The sequence below is a fragment of the Vanacampus margaritifer genome, chromosome 14 (assembly GCF_051991255.1).
Source record: "Vanacampus margaritifer isolate UIUO_Vmar chromosome 14, RoL_Vmar_1.0, whole genome shotgun sequence".
Classification (NCBI taxonomy): domain Eukaryota; kingdom Metazoa; phylum Chordata; class Actinopteri; order Syngnathiformes; family Syngnathidae; genus Vanacampus; species Vanacampus margaritifer.
In genome coordinates, this window is record NC_135445.1 from 12832286 (window position 1) to 12850874 (window position 18589).

General features: G+C 40.1%; 1 protein-coding gene across 1 annotated transcript; it reads left to right on the plus strand.

Moving 5' to 3' along the window:
* The first annotated feature begins 4276 nt into the window (after nt 1–4276).
* LOC144034091 (uncharacterized) lies at nt 4277–18134 on the plus strand. The gene is made up of 6 exons (XM_077542640.1): nt 4277–4731; nt 10813–11231; nt 11471–13472; nt 15654–16319; nt 16916–17024; nt 17385–18134. The coding sequence occupies exons 1-6, from the start codon at nt 4391–4393 to the stop codon at nt 17580–17582; spliced, it is 3735 nt and encodes a 1244-aa protein (XP_077398766.1). The 5' UTR covers nt 4277–4390; the 3' UTR covers nt 17583–18134.
* Nucleotides 18135–18589: the final 455 nt, after the last annotated feature.

Here is an 18589-nt window from a genome sequence, read left to right on the forward strand (position 1 = left end):
TTGTGGAATATGAATTAAGTACCAAAATCTACCCATTTTGAGTCATCTCAGAGGGCAGCCATTTTGTCACTTGCTGTAGACTGAAAATGACATCACAGTTAATCAGGGCCCAGGTAACGACCAATCACGGCTCAGCTTACAAATGTCACATGACCGATCTACATGACTGGTTTACATATTTTCTGAAGCTGAGCCGAGACTAGTGACTTGAGCCCTGAGTAACTGTGATGTCATTTTCAGTCAACAGGAAGTTGCAAAATGGCCACCCCGTGAAATGGATAATAAAATAAAATAAAAATAATACAAAAATAACGATTTTGCTGCTTAACTATTCTACAAACACAATATTAATCAGAATGCCGTGTTTAGACTAGTGAGGGCGGATACAACATATTATTGCCAAGAAAATTTGGGGGTTGACTTTCTCTTTAATTTACTAATGGTACAATCTAAATCCCATGTGACATTGCAGCTTTTCATTATAACAGTATTGGTTTTTTTTTCTCTCTCTCTCTCTCTATCAAAATGACTTTTTCCTCATATCAGGACTTTCATTTCATAAATAACATTTGGACTGAACATTTTTTTACTGACTGTAATTTTTACAACCTTTTTTTCCATGCAACGTTACAACTTAATTCTTCTAATTCTCACAACTTTATTTATACTTTATTTACTTGAATGCACATGATGTGAAATTAGACTTTAATTATTTTTTTACTATATTTCAATTGATGTTTTCATAACATTACAGCTTTTATTCTTGCAAAATTCTTACTTTTAATGTTTTCCTTGTAGCATTACTACTTTTTTCAAGATTACTACTTAATTCTTGTAATATTTCTATTACAAGTTATTTTTATCTCACGACTTTCTTGTTATAATTTTACAACTTTATTATAGTAAAGTCATTTTTGTTTTTTCCCAGTGTGGTCCTGACAATTTATCATAAATGTAATGTTAAAAGTATTTATTATTTTTTGTCTGTTGGAAAAATGGAGAAATAAAAGCTAATCAAAAACATCTTACCCTACTGATATGTCTAACATCATAATATGTCACACAATTCGTTACCTGAAGTAGTAACATTTTAAATTTTTCATGTCACCTTTCAGCGAAAAACTAATATGAGCTAACAAATCAGTGCGCTGTCATGTTAAATTTAGATCACTTTTGAAACAGTCACCGTTTGATGCCTCCTCAAATCCAGAGAGACTGCCTCTGCCAGATCTGTCCACGTCCGTCCAGCGGGAGCCCTCAGCCCAGGGGGCCTGTTGGACACATTGGCCATGTTCCTACTGAGCCCCGATCCCAATACCCAACCCCCACCCAAAGCCTGAAGGGGCTTTGTGATGGCTCTTGGGAGGGAACATTATTCCTTGCTCACGGGACTGTCATCTGTGATGTTGGCCCTCCAGGGAAGGAAGGGAGCATCTGTATTTTGAAGACATGATATTGAAATAACAAGTTAAGCCTCAGTGCAGAAAAGAGCCTTCTTCTTTAGGTCCAAAATTGTACTGATAGCTCTATATTTTTTTTTCTGTGTTTATAAAATTGTATCATTAAAAAAAAATGAATGTATGGAAGTGGACCTCTTGTTGCTACCCTTCTTCTTTTTTTTTCTGGTAGTCTGTATGCCCTCTGGTAATATACTGCCTCTAACAGGTCAAACTTGGTACTATCATAGTTGAACTTGGTATTTACTACAAACAAAAGTGATTAGGAGTGTTAGTGATTTGTTGACTACATATTTATGTTTACTTTGGTTCGTGTCTTGTTTTTTGTTATTGTTGGTTTTTTAGATCTATGATTGTACTTTATTCTATTTTCTGTGGATCTTTAATGATGAGTTCTCGTGAGTATTTATTTTATATTGTAATTATAGAGTGGTTGATTATTAGTTACTTTTGTTATCCTCAGCAATATATTTTTGTACTTTTATTTATTTATTTACCATTAATGTAAGCTAAGAAAAAATGGAGAAGGGAGGGGATTTAATAAGTCTTGTGACTTCTTCCCTCTCCCCTTTGAACATGAAAAATTGTTGTTAGGTGCGCTTTGTTGAATTTTGCTTGTTTTGTAGCTGTTTTATTTTGTTGTTGTATGTTTATTACTGTTATTGTTTTTGCTTTGTTTTTATTCTTTTTCATGTTCAAATAAACTCAAACAGTACAGTATTTTTGATTATAAATACTGAAGAGATTTAATGTTTGCGATTGTCGCACCTGACAGTTTTTCGAGCAAATCAGGATGGAAAAATATTTTTTAACACACCCCACACCTGAGGATAATGAGGATGCAACTCAGACTGTAAACAATAATGAGGTTCACTTCTCCAATAGAGAGGAAACGTAATGCTCAAACAAATCCTTCAAACCAATATTGTCCTCTGATGATGAGCAAAGAGTAAAAGTGTGAACTGGAAATGGCAATACAATTCATTAAATAACCATTATACACATATTGTTTTACCCAAATAGATGCCATATTAAACCTGCAACGACATAAAGTCCATACAATTAAATGGGAATGAACCAAAAAGACAGTCAAGACACATATCAGAAATCAGAGGTGGACATCTAGTGGCCACAAGGCTGAACTACAAAATCATCTATTTTGCTTCAGTCACTTTCTAAGAATAAACTCTTGTTTGTGTGCTGATTTGATACTGGAAATATGAATCATAATACCTTGCAACTGTTTTCACTCCAAAATCGGTCATACTTCTTAGGTTTAACTAAGACTCTAAAATGTCCATAGTTGTGAATGTGAGTGAGAGTACTTGTTCCGTCTGCCCTGTGATTAGTTGGCGGCCAATCCAGGGTGTACCCAGCCTCTCGTCCAAAATCAGCTGGGACAGGCTTCAGGACACCACAACATTGAACATAAGAAGAAATGAATTAATGGGGGACGGTGAAGTAATAACAATGGATAATCATAAAATAAAGATAAAACTTTTCTGATATTTCCACAATATTCAGGAGAACCTGCAAGCATGCCAATCTTCAGTGCTATTGTGGTCAACAGACAAACAGAGCTGTAGCTGCACTCTTACGTCACTTCAGTAATTGGCTCAAGATTCTATATATAAGCGTCTGTGAAGAAAGGGGCTGCGGGAAGTGGACTGGTGACTAAGCACATGCTATAATGCAGCACACAATGCACCTTTTGTGTTTCAGGATGGAAATGATCACAATTAAACCTCAGCAAATCATTTTGTTCCTATCGAAGATGTATTCTATCCTCGAATGCCTGCATGTGTGGGATTTGTTTATGTGTGGTGCGAAACACAAATATTCAGCAGAGTGTGCATCGAATTTCTCCTTACTTACTTATTATAATGAGTATATAAATTAGGGCTAGAATGATATCCAAACGTCACGATACGATATTATCACGATATTGTGGGGGTATTTAAAAAAAGGTCACAGTCACACTATTGTCAAAAAATGAGCTCACTCTTTAAAAAAAAGCAACATTTTGTGCTTTTGTACATAACAATAATGCACGTAAACAACCTACAATCTCTAATAACACTTACTTGCTAATGCACGCACGCACTCCTCCACATATTGACTCAGTTCACAAGCATATTGTATTCCCCTTCATCTGACCATTAGCATTGATTTTAAAATTAGAAGGGCCAAAACATGCCTTATGAAAATTAAATTGCACTAAAAAAAACTAGCCACCAGAGGGTGCTAGAACTACACAAATGGAAATCAACCTGACTTTTTTTTTATATCGTATCGACGATATTGTGTCAGTTTTAATATCGCGATATCACAATATTGCCGTTATCGCTACATCCCTAATATAAATATATATTTAAATTAAACACAGACCCAACCAGAGCAGGGGTCACCATTTTCATATTCAGTGGCATTGTAATGTAGAATTGCAATCTTGATTGTATTACAGTAAGTATCAAATATTTTTTCACAAAGTATTTATTTATTTATTTATTTGCAAAACCTGGTCTAAAGTTATTTATTCCAAAACTGTGTTTTCTTTTCTACGTTTTTTAGGGAGTTCTTCTGAGTCATAATAATATAAAGAATCATGGCTTAATTCAATCAAAAATACTACCAAAGTTATTTATTGTTAAATTCAGCTCATCTGCCGTTTTCGTATTTATTTTAGAGAAACCATAAATTTTGTTTATTTTTTAATTGAATGACTGCGAGTGTCAGGTGTGAGCAATCAGCAGAAGTAATTTGTTAATCCGGGGGGCGTGGCTTCGTTTGAACACAGCCTCCCCACTCTCATACTAACCACGCCCACTCCACCCAGTCCTAACGTCCGGCCAGTATCTCACTGTACTTGTACAACTTTCCTTGGAGCGGATGGTCGCTCACTTCTCGGCCGCCCAGCGACTCCAAAAGCCGGCATGTCGTTTCTGGATCAGCCCTGGTGTCCCACCAGCGTCCAGGTGACCGTGCTCCAAGCCCGGGGCCTCAGGGCGAAGGGCAAAGGCGGCACCAACGACGCTTACGCGCTCATGCAAGTGGGCAAAGACAAGTACCAGACCTCCGTGGTGGAGAAGAGTGTAGCGCCCGTGTGGAAGGAGGAAGCCGCCTTCGAGCTGCCGCAGCACGGCGCGGGAGGAGAGCGAGGCACGCTGCACGTTCACGTCCTACACCGAGCCCTGGTGGGTCCGGACAAGCTGCTGGGTCAGGCAGTCATCGACCTGGTCCTGCTTGCCAAGGACAAGAGCCGTAACAAGACCGAGTAAGTGCGCTAACTTGGTTGGAAGTAGCACAAGTTCTTACCCATCATATAATTGATGGATAAATACTCCAATTCACTTTTGAAGAGGAAAAAAATATTATGTTTGTGAATTTTATTACGTTTGTAAATTGCAAAAACAATTTTTTAAAGCAATGGTAATAATCAACATTGAATGAGCCAGCAAAGGTCAACTTTAGTAAAAATAAATAAATAAATAAATATATATTTCCAACGTTGAGTTTAACTCCTAATAAATGAATGGAATTAAGTTTTTATTGTACAATAAATGAGCGTTGAATTACATGCATTGTACGATGCAATTATATATTTTATTTTACAGTGCCTTCATTTACTAATTTGGTTACTGCCACACTAGTAACTCAAAACACTCATATTTGAAATCATTTTTATCCACTGAAATGAATCGAAATGCCATTAACGTGTTCAAGCTCCACATAAACCATCGACAAAAAGGAATACTTTACTCATTTTCAGCGATAAAAAGTTAATATTTTGTCTCAAATTAATTTGATAACTTCATTATTTTTCATGTACAATTAATTAAAAAACACATTGCGCCACTTGTTTTCGACTGAAAATGACCTCACAGGTGGGCAGAGCTCGGCTAACAACCAATCACGGCTCACCTGTTTTTTTGTGTTTGGTCATGTGATGTTCACAAACTGAGCCATGATTGGTTGTTGCCTCTTTCCTGTGATGTCATCTTCAGTCGACGGCAAGTGCAAAATGTTTTTAAAAGTGTTAATTGTACATGAAAAATAATGATTTGGCAAGTAATTCGCCACCTTAGTAATGAAGTTCTGCCGTTATGAAGGAAAATACAAACAACACTGTTTTACAGGGTGCGCTTCTTTTCGTCACACTCCGTACTGCCGCTTAAACACAAGTACAGTACATTAAAAAGTCAGTTTTTCATCACTTGACCCATTTTAATGACATCCCTTCTGAGATGCTAATCACTCCTGACTTTAAAATGAGTGAAAGGATTTCTTTATTCCTTTTGTTGAACTTTCATGACGCATTCCAGGAAGTAGCCATTAAACTGGTTGCGAGAATGATCTAATTTTACGTGTCATGTGTTGTGTGTTTATGTAGCAATTGTCTTTCCACTTGTAAGAGTGAAGCATAGAAAGTGTTGTGTTATGCTAAGCTGCTTGTAAGTAGTTTATTCCGCCACCATGTGACCGCCTGCATACCAGCCTCCCTTCTTACTCACCTTCTACTCCTCTGCTTGAACACCCGCACGGACTTACACCACCTTCGTCCATCATCGCCGTAGTTCCTGCTCTTTTGCCAAAGTGTTATTTAAAGGCTTTATTGTTATTTGGTGACCTTCTTGCAAGTATGGCGAACGCACCTTTGCTTGTGAGTGTTCATATCGGTCCGAGGCCTCGCATTCCTGGCTGCGTTATCAGTGAAAAAATAAACAGTGGTTGACCCGCAAGGTCATTCTTTGACGAAAACAGCACTCCTCGCTGCTGTTAAATCTCGTGTTCTAATCCAAGAGGCTTTCAAAGAAACATATTTTAATAATAGCGTGAGCAGTCATGTTGCATTTACAGTAACTTGGGTTGCTTGATCAATAGAGCAATGTAACTAAAAGATGGACTTTGACAGTGAAACAAATTACATGCACTGCCTATCAGTTTTATTACCTCCACTAAGTAGGTTATGTTTTGATTAATGTGGGGTTGATAAGACTGTGTAACTTAATCCTTATTGTTTTTTGTTTTATTATTATGTGTCAATTTTCTTATTTTCTATTTAATATTGAACATTCTCGCAAGCAATTCCTGTATAATCTGATTTGTGCAACATCTGCTGTGACGAGGTTTCCGAAAATAATCTCAAACCAAACTGAATCCAGAACATCTTAATTTTGCTCAATGCAAATTTAACATGGAAAGTCCTGTTAAACATATTCACATGCATCTATTGTCAGACTAAAATTAGTTTTCCTATAGGCGAACTGTGAAAGGTTTCAGCCTTGGCGGAGGTCTGTTGCTTTTGCAGTTTGCCACTGATAAACCACATGGGCCTCGCAGAGCCTTGAAAATAATTTTCAAATGTTGACATAGCTAACCTATGTGAACCTTTTTATCAAGGTGGCTCAGCTAGCGACATCTAAGGAATTTAGCAGTTTTGAGGCGCTGGTAGAGAAATACTTTTCTGTCATGGCCACCTTCTTAAAAATGGACTTTAATTGCTTGCTTTTAATGATAGTCTTTGGCGTGCCTGCCTGTAGATATGTGAAATGACACAAACAGTTGCCTATTTCCGAAAATGTGACTGCGAGCAAGCTGTTGTGAATTTTGCAGAGTTGTGTGAACTCTTTGTCTGCTGTATGTGCCCCATCATGCATGGATTTGCTACACTATTTGACAAGTGTCATTTTGGCATCTTGGTGATACAAGATGGCCTCTGCTATACAAAGCTTTTACAGTCGTTTTGGGGGGTCAAATTCTGGGTCTGCCGCTTGAACACGATGAGCCGCTTACAAGCTCTGGTTCTTGGATGCCATGGTAGCGCAAAGCCGTAGTTCCCCTTTGCACACCTACAGTAGAAGGGGCGAGGGTGAGCAGCGGCTCATTTGCATGAGACACTTAAAGGATCATAAACAACCAACATTATGCTTCTAGTATGTACAGTACACATTCATGAACTCGCGTTACATATATGACTGTATTCAGGAGTTAAAAGTAGCCACACAAACCTTCACATGAGGCTTATCAATAGCAGATGTTAGCATGCTAGCCTACAAATAAAATGATAGCACAAATTGACGTGACTTCCCACACAGGCAAACATATTTCTACGCTAGCGCTTTACGCATTAATCATTCAACTCAATATTTTAACACTTATACACAATGAAACATGTTGGGAAATACAAGAAAATTTGAAATAGTAAAGTAGACTATTAAGCTACTGGTAGCTGCATTGGAAGAAAAGCAAAAGAAAACTGTTATTTTGACTTTTGATGGCGTGCATGATGAGGAAATGTCAAAAGCAGCAAATTGACCCTATTTTTTAGGGGCGTTTACAAAAATCGATTCGGCAATATATCGCGATGTTACAAACGCGCAAATCTCAAATCTATTTGATATGCAGCTGAATCGATGTATAAACATCAATTTTTTAAAATGGGAATATTCAAGAAAATGTCTTACTTAGGGTTAGTTAGGGTTCACACTTCAAGCATGGAAGAATGTTATATTAATGTAACATTAAGCCATAATATTTTATTACAGTGCTGTTCAAACATGAAACAGACTGCAACCTGTTTGTTAAACACAGTGGCTCACAGTTATAAGCCTGAAGTACATTTTCATACAGATCTTACAGTACAAGTTTACCAATTAGTATGTTCAAAATTTGACTTTAAAAAAAATCTCAATAATCAATTTATAGATTCGTATCGGGATTAATCGGCATTGAATCGAATCTTGACCTATACGGATCGAATCGCCAGGCACTGCGCAATTCACACCCCTAGCTATCAGGCTTGTGCAAAGCTTGCCGATGAGCTGATCATTAGATTCAGCTGCGCTGAAGGAGGGAGACATGGAAATCAGGCTGGATAGCGGCTCTCGAGGACCGAACTTGGCCACCCCTGCAATAGGTCGACCGCCGCTTACCTTCCACAGCTGCGGCCTGCAGGTGGTCGTCGCTGACTCCCGTGATTCGGGCTCCTGTCGCTTGTCACCTTCTGTTTTGTTCTCGCAAGCTTTTACTAGCTTGTTTCTTTGTTTTTTACTAGCACCTCCCGCCAGCCGCTCTTGTTAGCCACTCCAGCCTATGGTAACTAACTCTTGCTAGCTGCTCCAGCTAAATTCGGTTTGCTCGGTCTTTCGGCACCGCAGTCTCTTGCAGAGATACTTGTTTGCTCACGCAAAATAAGAATTGGTGGTAGGCTTGCGGCGTGTGGTCTCTCTGAGCCACCATAGTGTGCGTGCTTCTAACTGCATGCGCTTCGGCTACATTCTATGCTATAGCGACATCTAGTGGTCACTTATTACACACTCGGGCGTTCAGTACCTGTGGTATTGGAAGGCTTCATGCCTTAAAATAAGGCTGACATCGGCCCGATACGAATACCCGGTATCTGTACTTGCCCATTCCTATACAATACATTGGAATTGAATCATTAAGGTGTTTTTATTTTCCGACATTAAAATGCGGTGTCAACATTCCAACTGTGCATACTGTTAACACCGTTCTCGGGCTAAACATACTGTTGCTTAAAACACTAGTAAGTTGTTTAGGGTGTGCTCTAATGCGCATCATTAGTTTAAAGAACAACATATCAGCCCTCCCAAGTTTTGAGCACCACAATGTTCTTTACAGCTCCACCCTGTCTCTGAAGTCCAAAGCCTTTCTGGACACCCCGATGGCCTATTCTGATAAGGTCCATCCACTTTTGCTGCATGGACACTTATCACTGCTGAGCCGACTCTTCTCCCGCTCACACAGCTGTGCGCTGTGATAAGAGGTCTCCGCCAGAGCAGCCATTGTCTTATCACGACTACACGCTGCACAAGGCAGGATGTGTGCGCGCACAAAAAAGGAGAATGCGTGTTGACAAGGTTGAGTCATACGCTGGACCTCCACTTTGCACACAAGTGTCAAATGAGTCCGCTCGAAGCCATCATCGTCACCCAGGCATGAAGTGAAGACTGCCCTGACTTTTTTGTAACTTCCCTTGTTTTGCAATTGGGAGTCAACTTACTTCTCCTTTTTTTTTTCTTTAAAAAAAACTTTTCTATCAATGAAGGGAGGTCAGTAGTCAACATTTTACTTCCCTAGCTACAATCTGCTCTATTATTGCTTATGTCTTAAAGGACAACAAATTCAAAGTAAAGGATTATTATATACTTTTTGTACATTTAAGGAGACATATTATGCTTTATATTGCAATGCTAGTCACGGTGCAGATGAGAAACCTATGGGGTTAACACAGCAACATTTTTATACTCAATACTGGCCTGATGGCCTGCAGCAGCAAAATACCAGAGGAGACCCCTGCATGGACGGCGGACGTGCACGCACACACACATACACAAGCGACTTCCTCATTTCCCCAGGAATCCAAATTTCAGTTGGAGTTGTTTGTTCAGTGCTGACCTCAGATTTATGCTTGATAAGCGCTTTTTGTGCTGTCTCAGTTATTTCGTGACTTTTTTTTTCTCCAACCCCAAGACCCCCTCAGAACCAGCACTGTTATGTTGTCATGTCAGACCTTTTCATGAAGAAAATAGCTTTAGATCGATTTAAAAAGTTCAATAATATAACACAAAGATCATTCAATTCAAACTTAACAATAAAAGCATTCATTCAAATTCTTCCATAATGGTGGAGCCAAATGACTGCTCACTTTTATTTCCTTTTTGAAAACTTTCCTGTGGACTCATTTTCCATTTGCCAGGAGCCGGATCATAGTTTCCATAAAGAACCAGGGAGGTAAAAACCTTCTTGTGCACATTTAATTCCCCTTATTTGGAATGCCACAAACCAGGTGAAGTAAATCTGGCTGAAATGTTGATCTCCTTGTGTCTCATACGCATCATTTGATATCAAAACCACAGTACTGTGCTTCCCTAAACTTCTGAGGTTCTACATTCAAACCTTGGCTCGGCCCTTCTCAAGAGTACTTTGGCTTCCTTCCAAATTCCCAAAACATTCACGTTCGGTTCATTGAAGACTACAAATTGCTCGTAGGTGTGAATGTGAGTTTGAATGGTTGTCTATATGCAGGGTTGGGGGCGGGGTTACTTTTAAAATGTCTTCCGTTACAGTTACAAGTTTTTTTTCTTTTTATAGCTAAGATTGAACATTCAAATCTCATAGAGGACTATTTAGGACCTTCGAGCTTGAGTCTGTGACATCATATGAAATAAGTTTACTATTAAAGCTTTGCAATGTCATCTAAAAGACACGGGTGTCATATACACTCACCCCCATTTAGTTATGTCTTTTACATACCCACTTTAACTTGTAATTGACTACTTCGGAGTTTTTGAGGGTTTTTGGTTCAGTGCTCTTTTGTGGCTCTCTTCCACAGGTGGTTCAAGTTACTGGACAAGAGCGGCAAGGCGGACAAAGACCGAGGCGAGGTGCTGGTGGACATCCAGTTCATGAGGAACAACATGACGGCCAGCATGTTCGACCTCTCCGCCGTCGGCAAGCCTCGCTCCCGCCTGGGCAAGCTCAAGGACAAAGTACGGGGCAGGAAAAAAGAGCCGGACGCGGCGGCGCCGTCGTTCACGCAGGTTCTCACTGACAGCGAGGAAGAAGAAGAAGGGGCGGATGGCGAGGAAGCTTCTGGCAAAGAGAAGAAGAAGAAAGCTAAAATCAAATCTTTGTTTTCTCACAAGTCCAACCTGCAGAGGAACATGTCCCAGTCGATGTCCGTCCTGCCCGCCAAGAACTCGTCACTGAGCGGCAGCCTATCGTCTGGGCTCAATGTGGACGGCTCTGAAGGTCAGTAGGCATGTTTTAATGGATACAGTAAAACCAAGGAGGTGGTTTGTTTGGAGAAATTTTGAAATATTCACTATTAATTTAGAGTAAAAGAAATTGTACAACATTTTTGCAAACCATGTTAGCATGCTACTTCCTGTTTCATTGTGGTCTATACCATATTTTGATTCTGGAGCAGTGGGCAGCATTCCATTGTGGCTTGAAACTAAAAATGTTGCACTTTCGTACGGCTTTCATAGGTAAGAAGAAGTTCAAGTTCATGAAACACAAACGCTCTGGCAGCTCGGACAACAAAGAGTCATCTCAGAAACGTGCAGCCGTGGAAAAGAGCAACCTGTGCATCAACGGGAGTCACGTTTACTGCGAGGAAGCTCCGCCTCGCACCGCTCGCGTGGGCTCCAACTTCAGTCCGGCCAGCTCGGGACACGGATCGATGGAGGATGTTCCGGAAAGCTCCCCGCCGTCAGTTGACTCGCTCCCCACGATAAGGCAATACACACCCTGGGAGGAAGAAGAAGAAGAGGAGGATGAAGAAGGGAGGAACAAGGATTTGGAAAACAAGGAAGAGATGGAGAGGAGAGAACTTGACAGCTTTGCTGAGAAAGACAGGATGAAGGAGCAGCAGGAGAAGGGAAGACACGTAGAAGAAAAGGGGGAAGGGGATGAAGAGAATGGCAGAAAGGAGGAAGAGGAGAGGATCAAGAGACGAGAAGAAGAGAGAAGACAAGAACTGGAACAGGAGGAAGAAGAGAGGAAAATAGAGGAAGAGCAGAAGATAAGAACAGAAGAACAAGAAAGATTAGAAGAGGAAAAGGTAAGACAGGAGGAAGAACAGAGAAGGGATGAAGAGAAGGCAAGGAAGGAGGAAGAGGAGAGGATAAGAAGGCAAGAAGAAGAGCAAGAACGATTAGCAGAGCAAAAGAGACGCGAGGAAGAAGAGAAGAGAGTCCAAGAACTGGAAAGAGTAGCAATGGAAAAGAGGCGGCATGAAGAAGAAGAGAGGATCAGAAGACAAGAAGAGCAGGAACAACTGGTGGAGGAAAAGAGACAAGAGGAAGAAGAGAGGAAAACAGAAGAGAGGCTGAGAAGACAAGAACTGGAAAGAGTAACAATGGAAAAGAGGAGACACGAGGAAGAGCGTGCAAGAAAGGAAGAGGAGAGGCTAAGACAAGAAGAGCTAAGACGATTAGCTGAGGAAAAGAGACTGGAAGAAGAGAAGAAAAAAGAAGAGGAGGAGATGAGAAGACAAGAACTGGAAAGAGTAACAATGGAAAAGAGAAGACTGGAAGAAGGGAGGAAACGAGAGGAAGAGGAAAGGCTCAGAAAACAAGAACTGGAAAGATTAGAAGAGGAAAAGTTGAGATGGGAGGAAGAGCAGCGGAAAATGGAAGTAGAGAAGGCGAGAGAGGAAGAAGAGCAAATGAGAAGACAGGAAGAGCAGGAACGATTAGCCAAGGAACAGCGGAGACTTGAAGAAGAAGAAAGGAGAAGGAAAGAACAGCAAGCAAAAAAGGAGGAAGAAGAGAGAATGAGGTTGGAGGAGAAGGCCATGCAAGAGAAAATCAAAATGGAGGAAGAGGAGCGTGTGAGAAGACGAGAAGAGCAGGAACGACGAGCACAGGAGCAGCAGAGACTTGAAGAAGAGAGAAGGACTGAAGAGAAAGCTAGAAAGGAGGAAGAGGAGCGAGTAAGACAAGAGCAAGAACGACTAGCAGAGGAACAGCAGCGGCTGGAGCGCGAGGAGCAAACTAAAAACGAGGAGGAAAGAAGGAGACGAGAAGAGGAGCAATTGGCTGAAGAGAAGAAGAGACGGGAGGAAGAGGAGAGAAAGATGGAGGAGAAAGCTCAAGAAGCCAAAAGGAATGAGGAAGAGCGTGAGGAGCAACAGAGAAAAAAGGAAAAGAGTAAACTTGCTGAAGAAGAGGAACGCAGAAGGATTGAGGACATGAGGAGGAAGGAAGAGCAGAAGAAGTTGGAAGAGGAAGAAAAGCGACGGGAGGCGCAAAAACTGACGGCAGCTGAGGAAGAGGAGGATGAGAAAAAGAGGAGGGATGAAGCATGTGAGCAAGAAGATGAAGCAGATGATGACGGAGGACATCAAAAAGCTGTTGTTGAAAATGCACAAATTAATCCATCCAATCCATTTGATGAAGATGTTTCTAATAATCCCTCTGAGGACGACATTCCCAGCTCGCCTTGTAGGTCAAAGGACAGCACTTCAGACCCGACCATCCCGCAAAGGTCAGTTTTAACACGTAGCCCTCCATTTTTTTGTCTATAGCTTGGCAGATGTACCACAACAGAATATCTACTGTCATCTATGATACAGCCTACCACTGATCGTATTGTAATTGTAACGCCCCCACAACTGGTGAGGGATAAACCAGTGCACTTTTGTATGTTTTGTTGAGCACTTTTGTGTGTTTTGTTGAGCAAACGGTAACAAAATACATACGTGACAAGCTCATTCATGCACTAGCTAACGGCTACAACTGATGCCCACGAGCTAGCCTACGCTAATACCCAACTACAATCTCATTCGCTGACGCAATCGTCACTCAACTCGTCAACCTAAAATTTTTCATTGCAATATCAATTTTCCCTCACTAACCAAATATAGCATTCTGATTAATATTGTGTTTGTGGAATATGAAAAATCCACCGTTTTTAGCCATCTAAGGGCGGCCATTTTGCCACTTTCTGATGACGTCAATGTTGCTCGGGGCTCAGGTCATGACCAATCACACCTCACCTGTTTCCTGAGTTTGGTCATGTGACATCTGCAAGCTGAGCCATGATTGGTTGTTACCTTTGCCCTGAGCAACTGTGATGTCATTTTCAGTCGACAGCAAGTGGCAAAATGTCCGACCCCTGATTTTGCTGCTTAATTTATATTCCACGAAAACACACAATACTAATCAGAATGCCGTGTTAAAACTAGTAGGGCTGCATAGAACATAGGATGGCAACCCCAAATGGACAAAAATAATACCTGCACCTCACGGAAATTCTTTAATACAGTAAAATATTTTTTTAATTGGTGGGATAATCTGTAGAATAATTTACTTTGAAATGATTTGATAGCTGCAGCCATTTTTTCAATTGTCATGTAGAGCTACAGTAAACTCCACTATTACATAAATACTGTTTTTGTTGTTCGTTTAGGAAATGCATGTCAAAAGCTGATCTTTTTTTTCTTTTTTTTAACCATGCATTCCACATGCAGTACATGTTCAAAACCGATTGTTGAGCAAAACATGGAACTGAAGTTGAGTTTTAAAATATAAAACCATCCAGAACATTTTCCATTTGTTTGTGTCTTAATAAACTGGATTACATGTTGCGTATTACGAGGGTCATCAGTGTAAACATTCCCAAAAGGATGATACAAGTGTAACTAGAATGAATTCTTTAACTAAGCAGGAGAAAAAGACAGCAGACAGTTGGCCAGTGCAGGGAACTGGATTTAATCTATCTAATGTCCCTCAGAGCAGGAACATGATGAGGAAGTAGTGAGTGCGAGATGAAAAAGATATATAAGGTCAGAGTCATTTAGATGTGCAGAGAGGTATGGGTGACTTCCTTCTCTGGTTTACCGCTGTTGTCGCCCTGGCAACAAGCTCTCGGAACGTAATCCAAGCCTGATGGCTTCGTGAAAATTGCATGGCTGTGCGTCTCGTTGTCCGTCTCGCGCCAGACCTCGTTAAAGTGTTACGTCAACAAGAGAGGACTTGAGTTGAAGGTATTAGAATATAGGCTTACATTGTGTCGTTTTTGGTTTGTTTCAAGGCAGCTTTGTCAGGTATTTTCATATGGATCAGATACAAAACTTGGAAAGATAAGTCAAATTTCAGGTGACAAAATAATTCTAGTTGGCAGTATAACCAACATGCAAACCAAAAATTCTTGTGCTCGTCTAAAAAGTTGTTTTTTCATAACAAATAATGCTACCCTTTGAAGCTTTTAGATATTTAAATCTAGATGTCATTCTTAAATGTTGATCATTCAAATGTTTTCAGTCTAAAGCGAAAAAAAATAATGCACATAGCAGTGGGAAATGCTATGTTTTTTAAAGATGGAACCCATGGGCAGATAGAATGAAAACAGCTAAGGCTCTGGAATTGAACCCTGTGGGACACCATATGACAGTGGGGGAATACTGTGGTCCATTATATAGAATGCTGCAGTTAGGTCCAACAAAAGAAGACATGCGTAGTCTCCAGTAGTGATGTCATTAAAAACTTGTAACAGGGTTCAAAATGCAATGCAGTTTTAAACAATTTCAAACTTTAATATTTGTTACGGTGTAAATTTTGATATTCCCCCCCCCCCCCCCACTAATGGTGAACTTGTGAGCCCGTCTGCTATCATTTTGTCCCTTTAACTGTTTCTCTTTCAACTTCCGCTGTTTCTCCTTTCCAGTTGCCAACTGCCTGAATCCGCAGCCACAGTTAGTCAACGTGAGAAGCGGCCAGCCCCCCGGCCCCCGACGAGGACCCAAAAAGACAGACGGGATGAACCTTCATCGCATCCCGCGCCGATTACTGTGCAGGTTAAAGAAAAAGAGGTGAAAACCGCCAACGTTGTGCCTCAGCGCTCGGTGCAGACCATCGCTCCTCAGACGGACGTGCAAAAAATCGCTGCATCCAAACACAATAAAGGCCCTGCACCATCAGCACCGAGCACTGAATCCAAAGCCATCCCAGTTGTGCTCAGCCTAAACCCATTTGAAGACGATGATGATGATGATGGGAACGAGCATGCTGCACAAGATGAAGTATCCTCTGCTAATCGCAGTACAGTGTCATGGCCTCCGCCCGTGTCACAAACGCCCGACCCGGACGCTGCTTCTCTAAGCAAAGTCAGATCTTCTAAGGTGGCACGCCGTGCACCTGCACCTCCTGCAAAGACCGCTGCCGTTTCAAGCACGCAAAGTGCTGTAGCTGGCGACACGAAAACCCAAGCAGCCAAGGCTGCTCCGGATTTGTCACCCAGGGAGAGTCCACCAAAAGAGCCCAAGCCCGTGACACTGCAGCGCGGACCGGATGCAAGTGGAAAGAAAGAGGCGCCTACAGCACCTTCGCGCAGGTAGGATGGCACACAAAGTATTATGGGGGGGAAAAAAAGGTTGCATCAATTTGAAAAGTCATTTATTTTCATTTTCATTTAAAGAAAGGTTGTTTCCCGTCAGATGTGGTGTTGAGACCTTTCACCAGGATTTGAGTGGGTGTGAAGATGCGCATTAGACCTTTGTCATCTGTGTTTTAGGAGAACATGCTAATTCCACACAGGAAGCCGAGGTTCGAACCCAGAACTTTGTAACTTTGAGGCAGATTTGCTAGCCATGTTCACTGTGTTGCCAATTAGGCCTGCAACTAGCATATTTTGATAATCAATCTGTCGATTATTTTATCAATTACTCGTATTTGGTGAATCTGATTTCTTTTGAACTATTTCCATCCCTTTTTCTTTTTTCTCTTTTTTTTTTTTTACTTCAAATTGATAGTGCGGTAAATAAACAAACATAAATTATGAGTTAATCGTCCATAACATGTCACGTCAAAAATGTTGGCTGATTAATCATTTATCAAAAAAAACTCATCTTCAGTCATTTTTACATTTTTAAATCGTAATAAATCCTTGTGTCTTCATTGTTATTGTGTTTTTGTTTTTGGTCATTTCAGACTTCAGCCGGTGAAACCACTCAGTGCTGAGGACCAGCATCCTCTCACGGAGATCAAAGTAGAAAAAGAGAAGCTGGTGCGAAATGTGGGCGAAGTTGAAAACACAAAGGTATGTCACATTTCATACAATAGGAGAAAAGTTTTTCGAAATTAAAATAAAAGATCTTGACTTTGCTCTGTCAGAATATATGAAAGAAAGATTGCAGCCTACATTATATGCACTTGTCACACTCCGGTCCAAATAATTTGGTTTCCCGGAGCGGTTTTGTCTCATTTGCTAGGTGCCGCTTTCAATACCGTGAAAAGCAACCAGCAGAAAACCTAGCAACTGTTTGTGTCCAGATTGCAAAGCCCTCATTGACTAATATAACCGAATACACTGTCTAAAAAGTACATTTTCAGAAATGAAATTCCAAATGGTTTCGAGTACATTTTCTTTTTTTTTTTTTTCATTGCCATGCCATTCTAGGTAAAAATCAGCAAGGAGAATGGGCCATACTCGATGCTCACCCGGGAAGAACTCATCTCTCTTGTGGTAAAGCAGGAGAAGCAGCTTCAGAGCAAGGTCAAAAAGATAGCGGAGATGGAGCAGTACATCGACAACTTGCTAGTGCGCGTCATGGAGGAACAACCAAGCATTCTCATGTCTATGAAAAAAGCCGTCTAAGTGGATTGGGCATTTTCAGCTTTTCTCTGCACTTCAAAGAAGTTTTCTGAAAATTAAACATTCCTGTTATTTTTGCTACAATTTATCAGTGTAATTATGGTCGTCTTAAACTGTATTGTTGCCAACGCAATTACTATTTTAAAAGCTGAAAATGCCTCCTGTCTGTTCTCTTTTGTAAATGTTTGCCTTTTTGATGGTTCAAACTATGCATTTGTTACATATACATACATGTCCTTGCACTGATTGTTAAATGTTTACATGATCCGAAAAAGCACTTTACTGATCTTACATTAAAATTTCTACACTGATTGCAATGTACTATTGTAAAGTATTAACATATGTGAAACTAAATAAAAATGCCAAATTAAGTGCTGTTTTCCCTCTTCTTAATCCCCTTGTGTGTGCAATTTTTTTTTTTTCATGTTTAAAAAAAAAAATGGACATGCTCTTTTTGTTGTTTGTATTCGACATATACATTATATATACAAGACAATAACATTAAATCATTTTGCATTCCCAGGACTCACAAGAATAAAGACTTTTTGACAATCAGTCTGGTTCGTTCTTTGCAATCAGTTGCTTGAAAGTCCTGATGATAAACTGGTTTTGATGTCGTAAAAGACTGGGGATTTAACTTAATTCTAGTAATATTACAAGTCTAAAACGTTTTTCTTGTAGACGACCTAATTTTAATAGTTTAAATACTAATTTCAAAGATATACTTATTTACCACTGCTGTCACATAAAATTTAACTTGTTCTCTAAATGTACCGTTTTTCTTATACAACTAAAATTACCACTAATGTATAGCTTCTTTTTTTTCCTCAAATAACTTTTTCCAAATAAACTATTGTAATCCTATAAGCACGACTTGAAAATATTTTTTACACTTTTTTTTTGTTAAATATAAAAATGTGTATGTACTCTTAAAACTACGTCTTTATTTTAAAATATATATATATTGAGAAAAAGTTTTTTAACTCGAAAATAAACGTTGTTTTATGTAT

What these genes read in the sequence shown, in the direction of transcription:
- LOC144034091 (XM_077542640.1), top strand. Translation starts at nt 4,391, where the DNA reads ATGTCGTTTCTGGATCAGCCCTGGTGTCCCACCAGCGTCCAGGTGACC. An exon ending in GACCCGACCATCCCGCAAAG is followed by an intron (nt 13,473 to 15,653) that starts GTCAGTTTTAAC and finishes TCTCCTTTCCAG; the next exon opens with TTGCCAACTGCCTGAATCCG. An exon ending in GCGAAGTTGAAAACACAAAG is followed by an intron (nt 17,025 to 17,384) that starts GTATGTCACATT and finishes ATGCCATTCTAG; the next exon opens with GTAAAAATCAGCAAGGAGAA.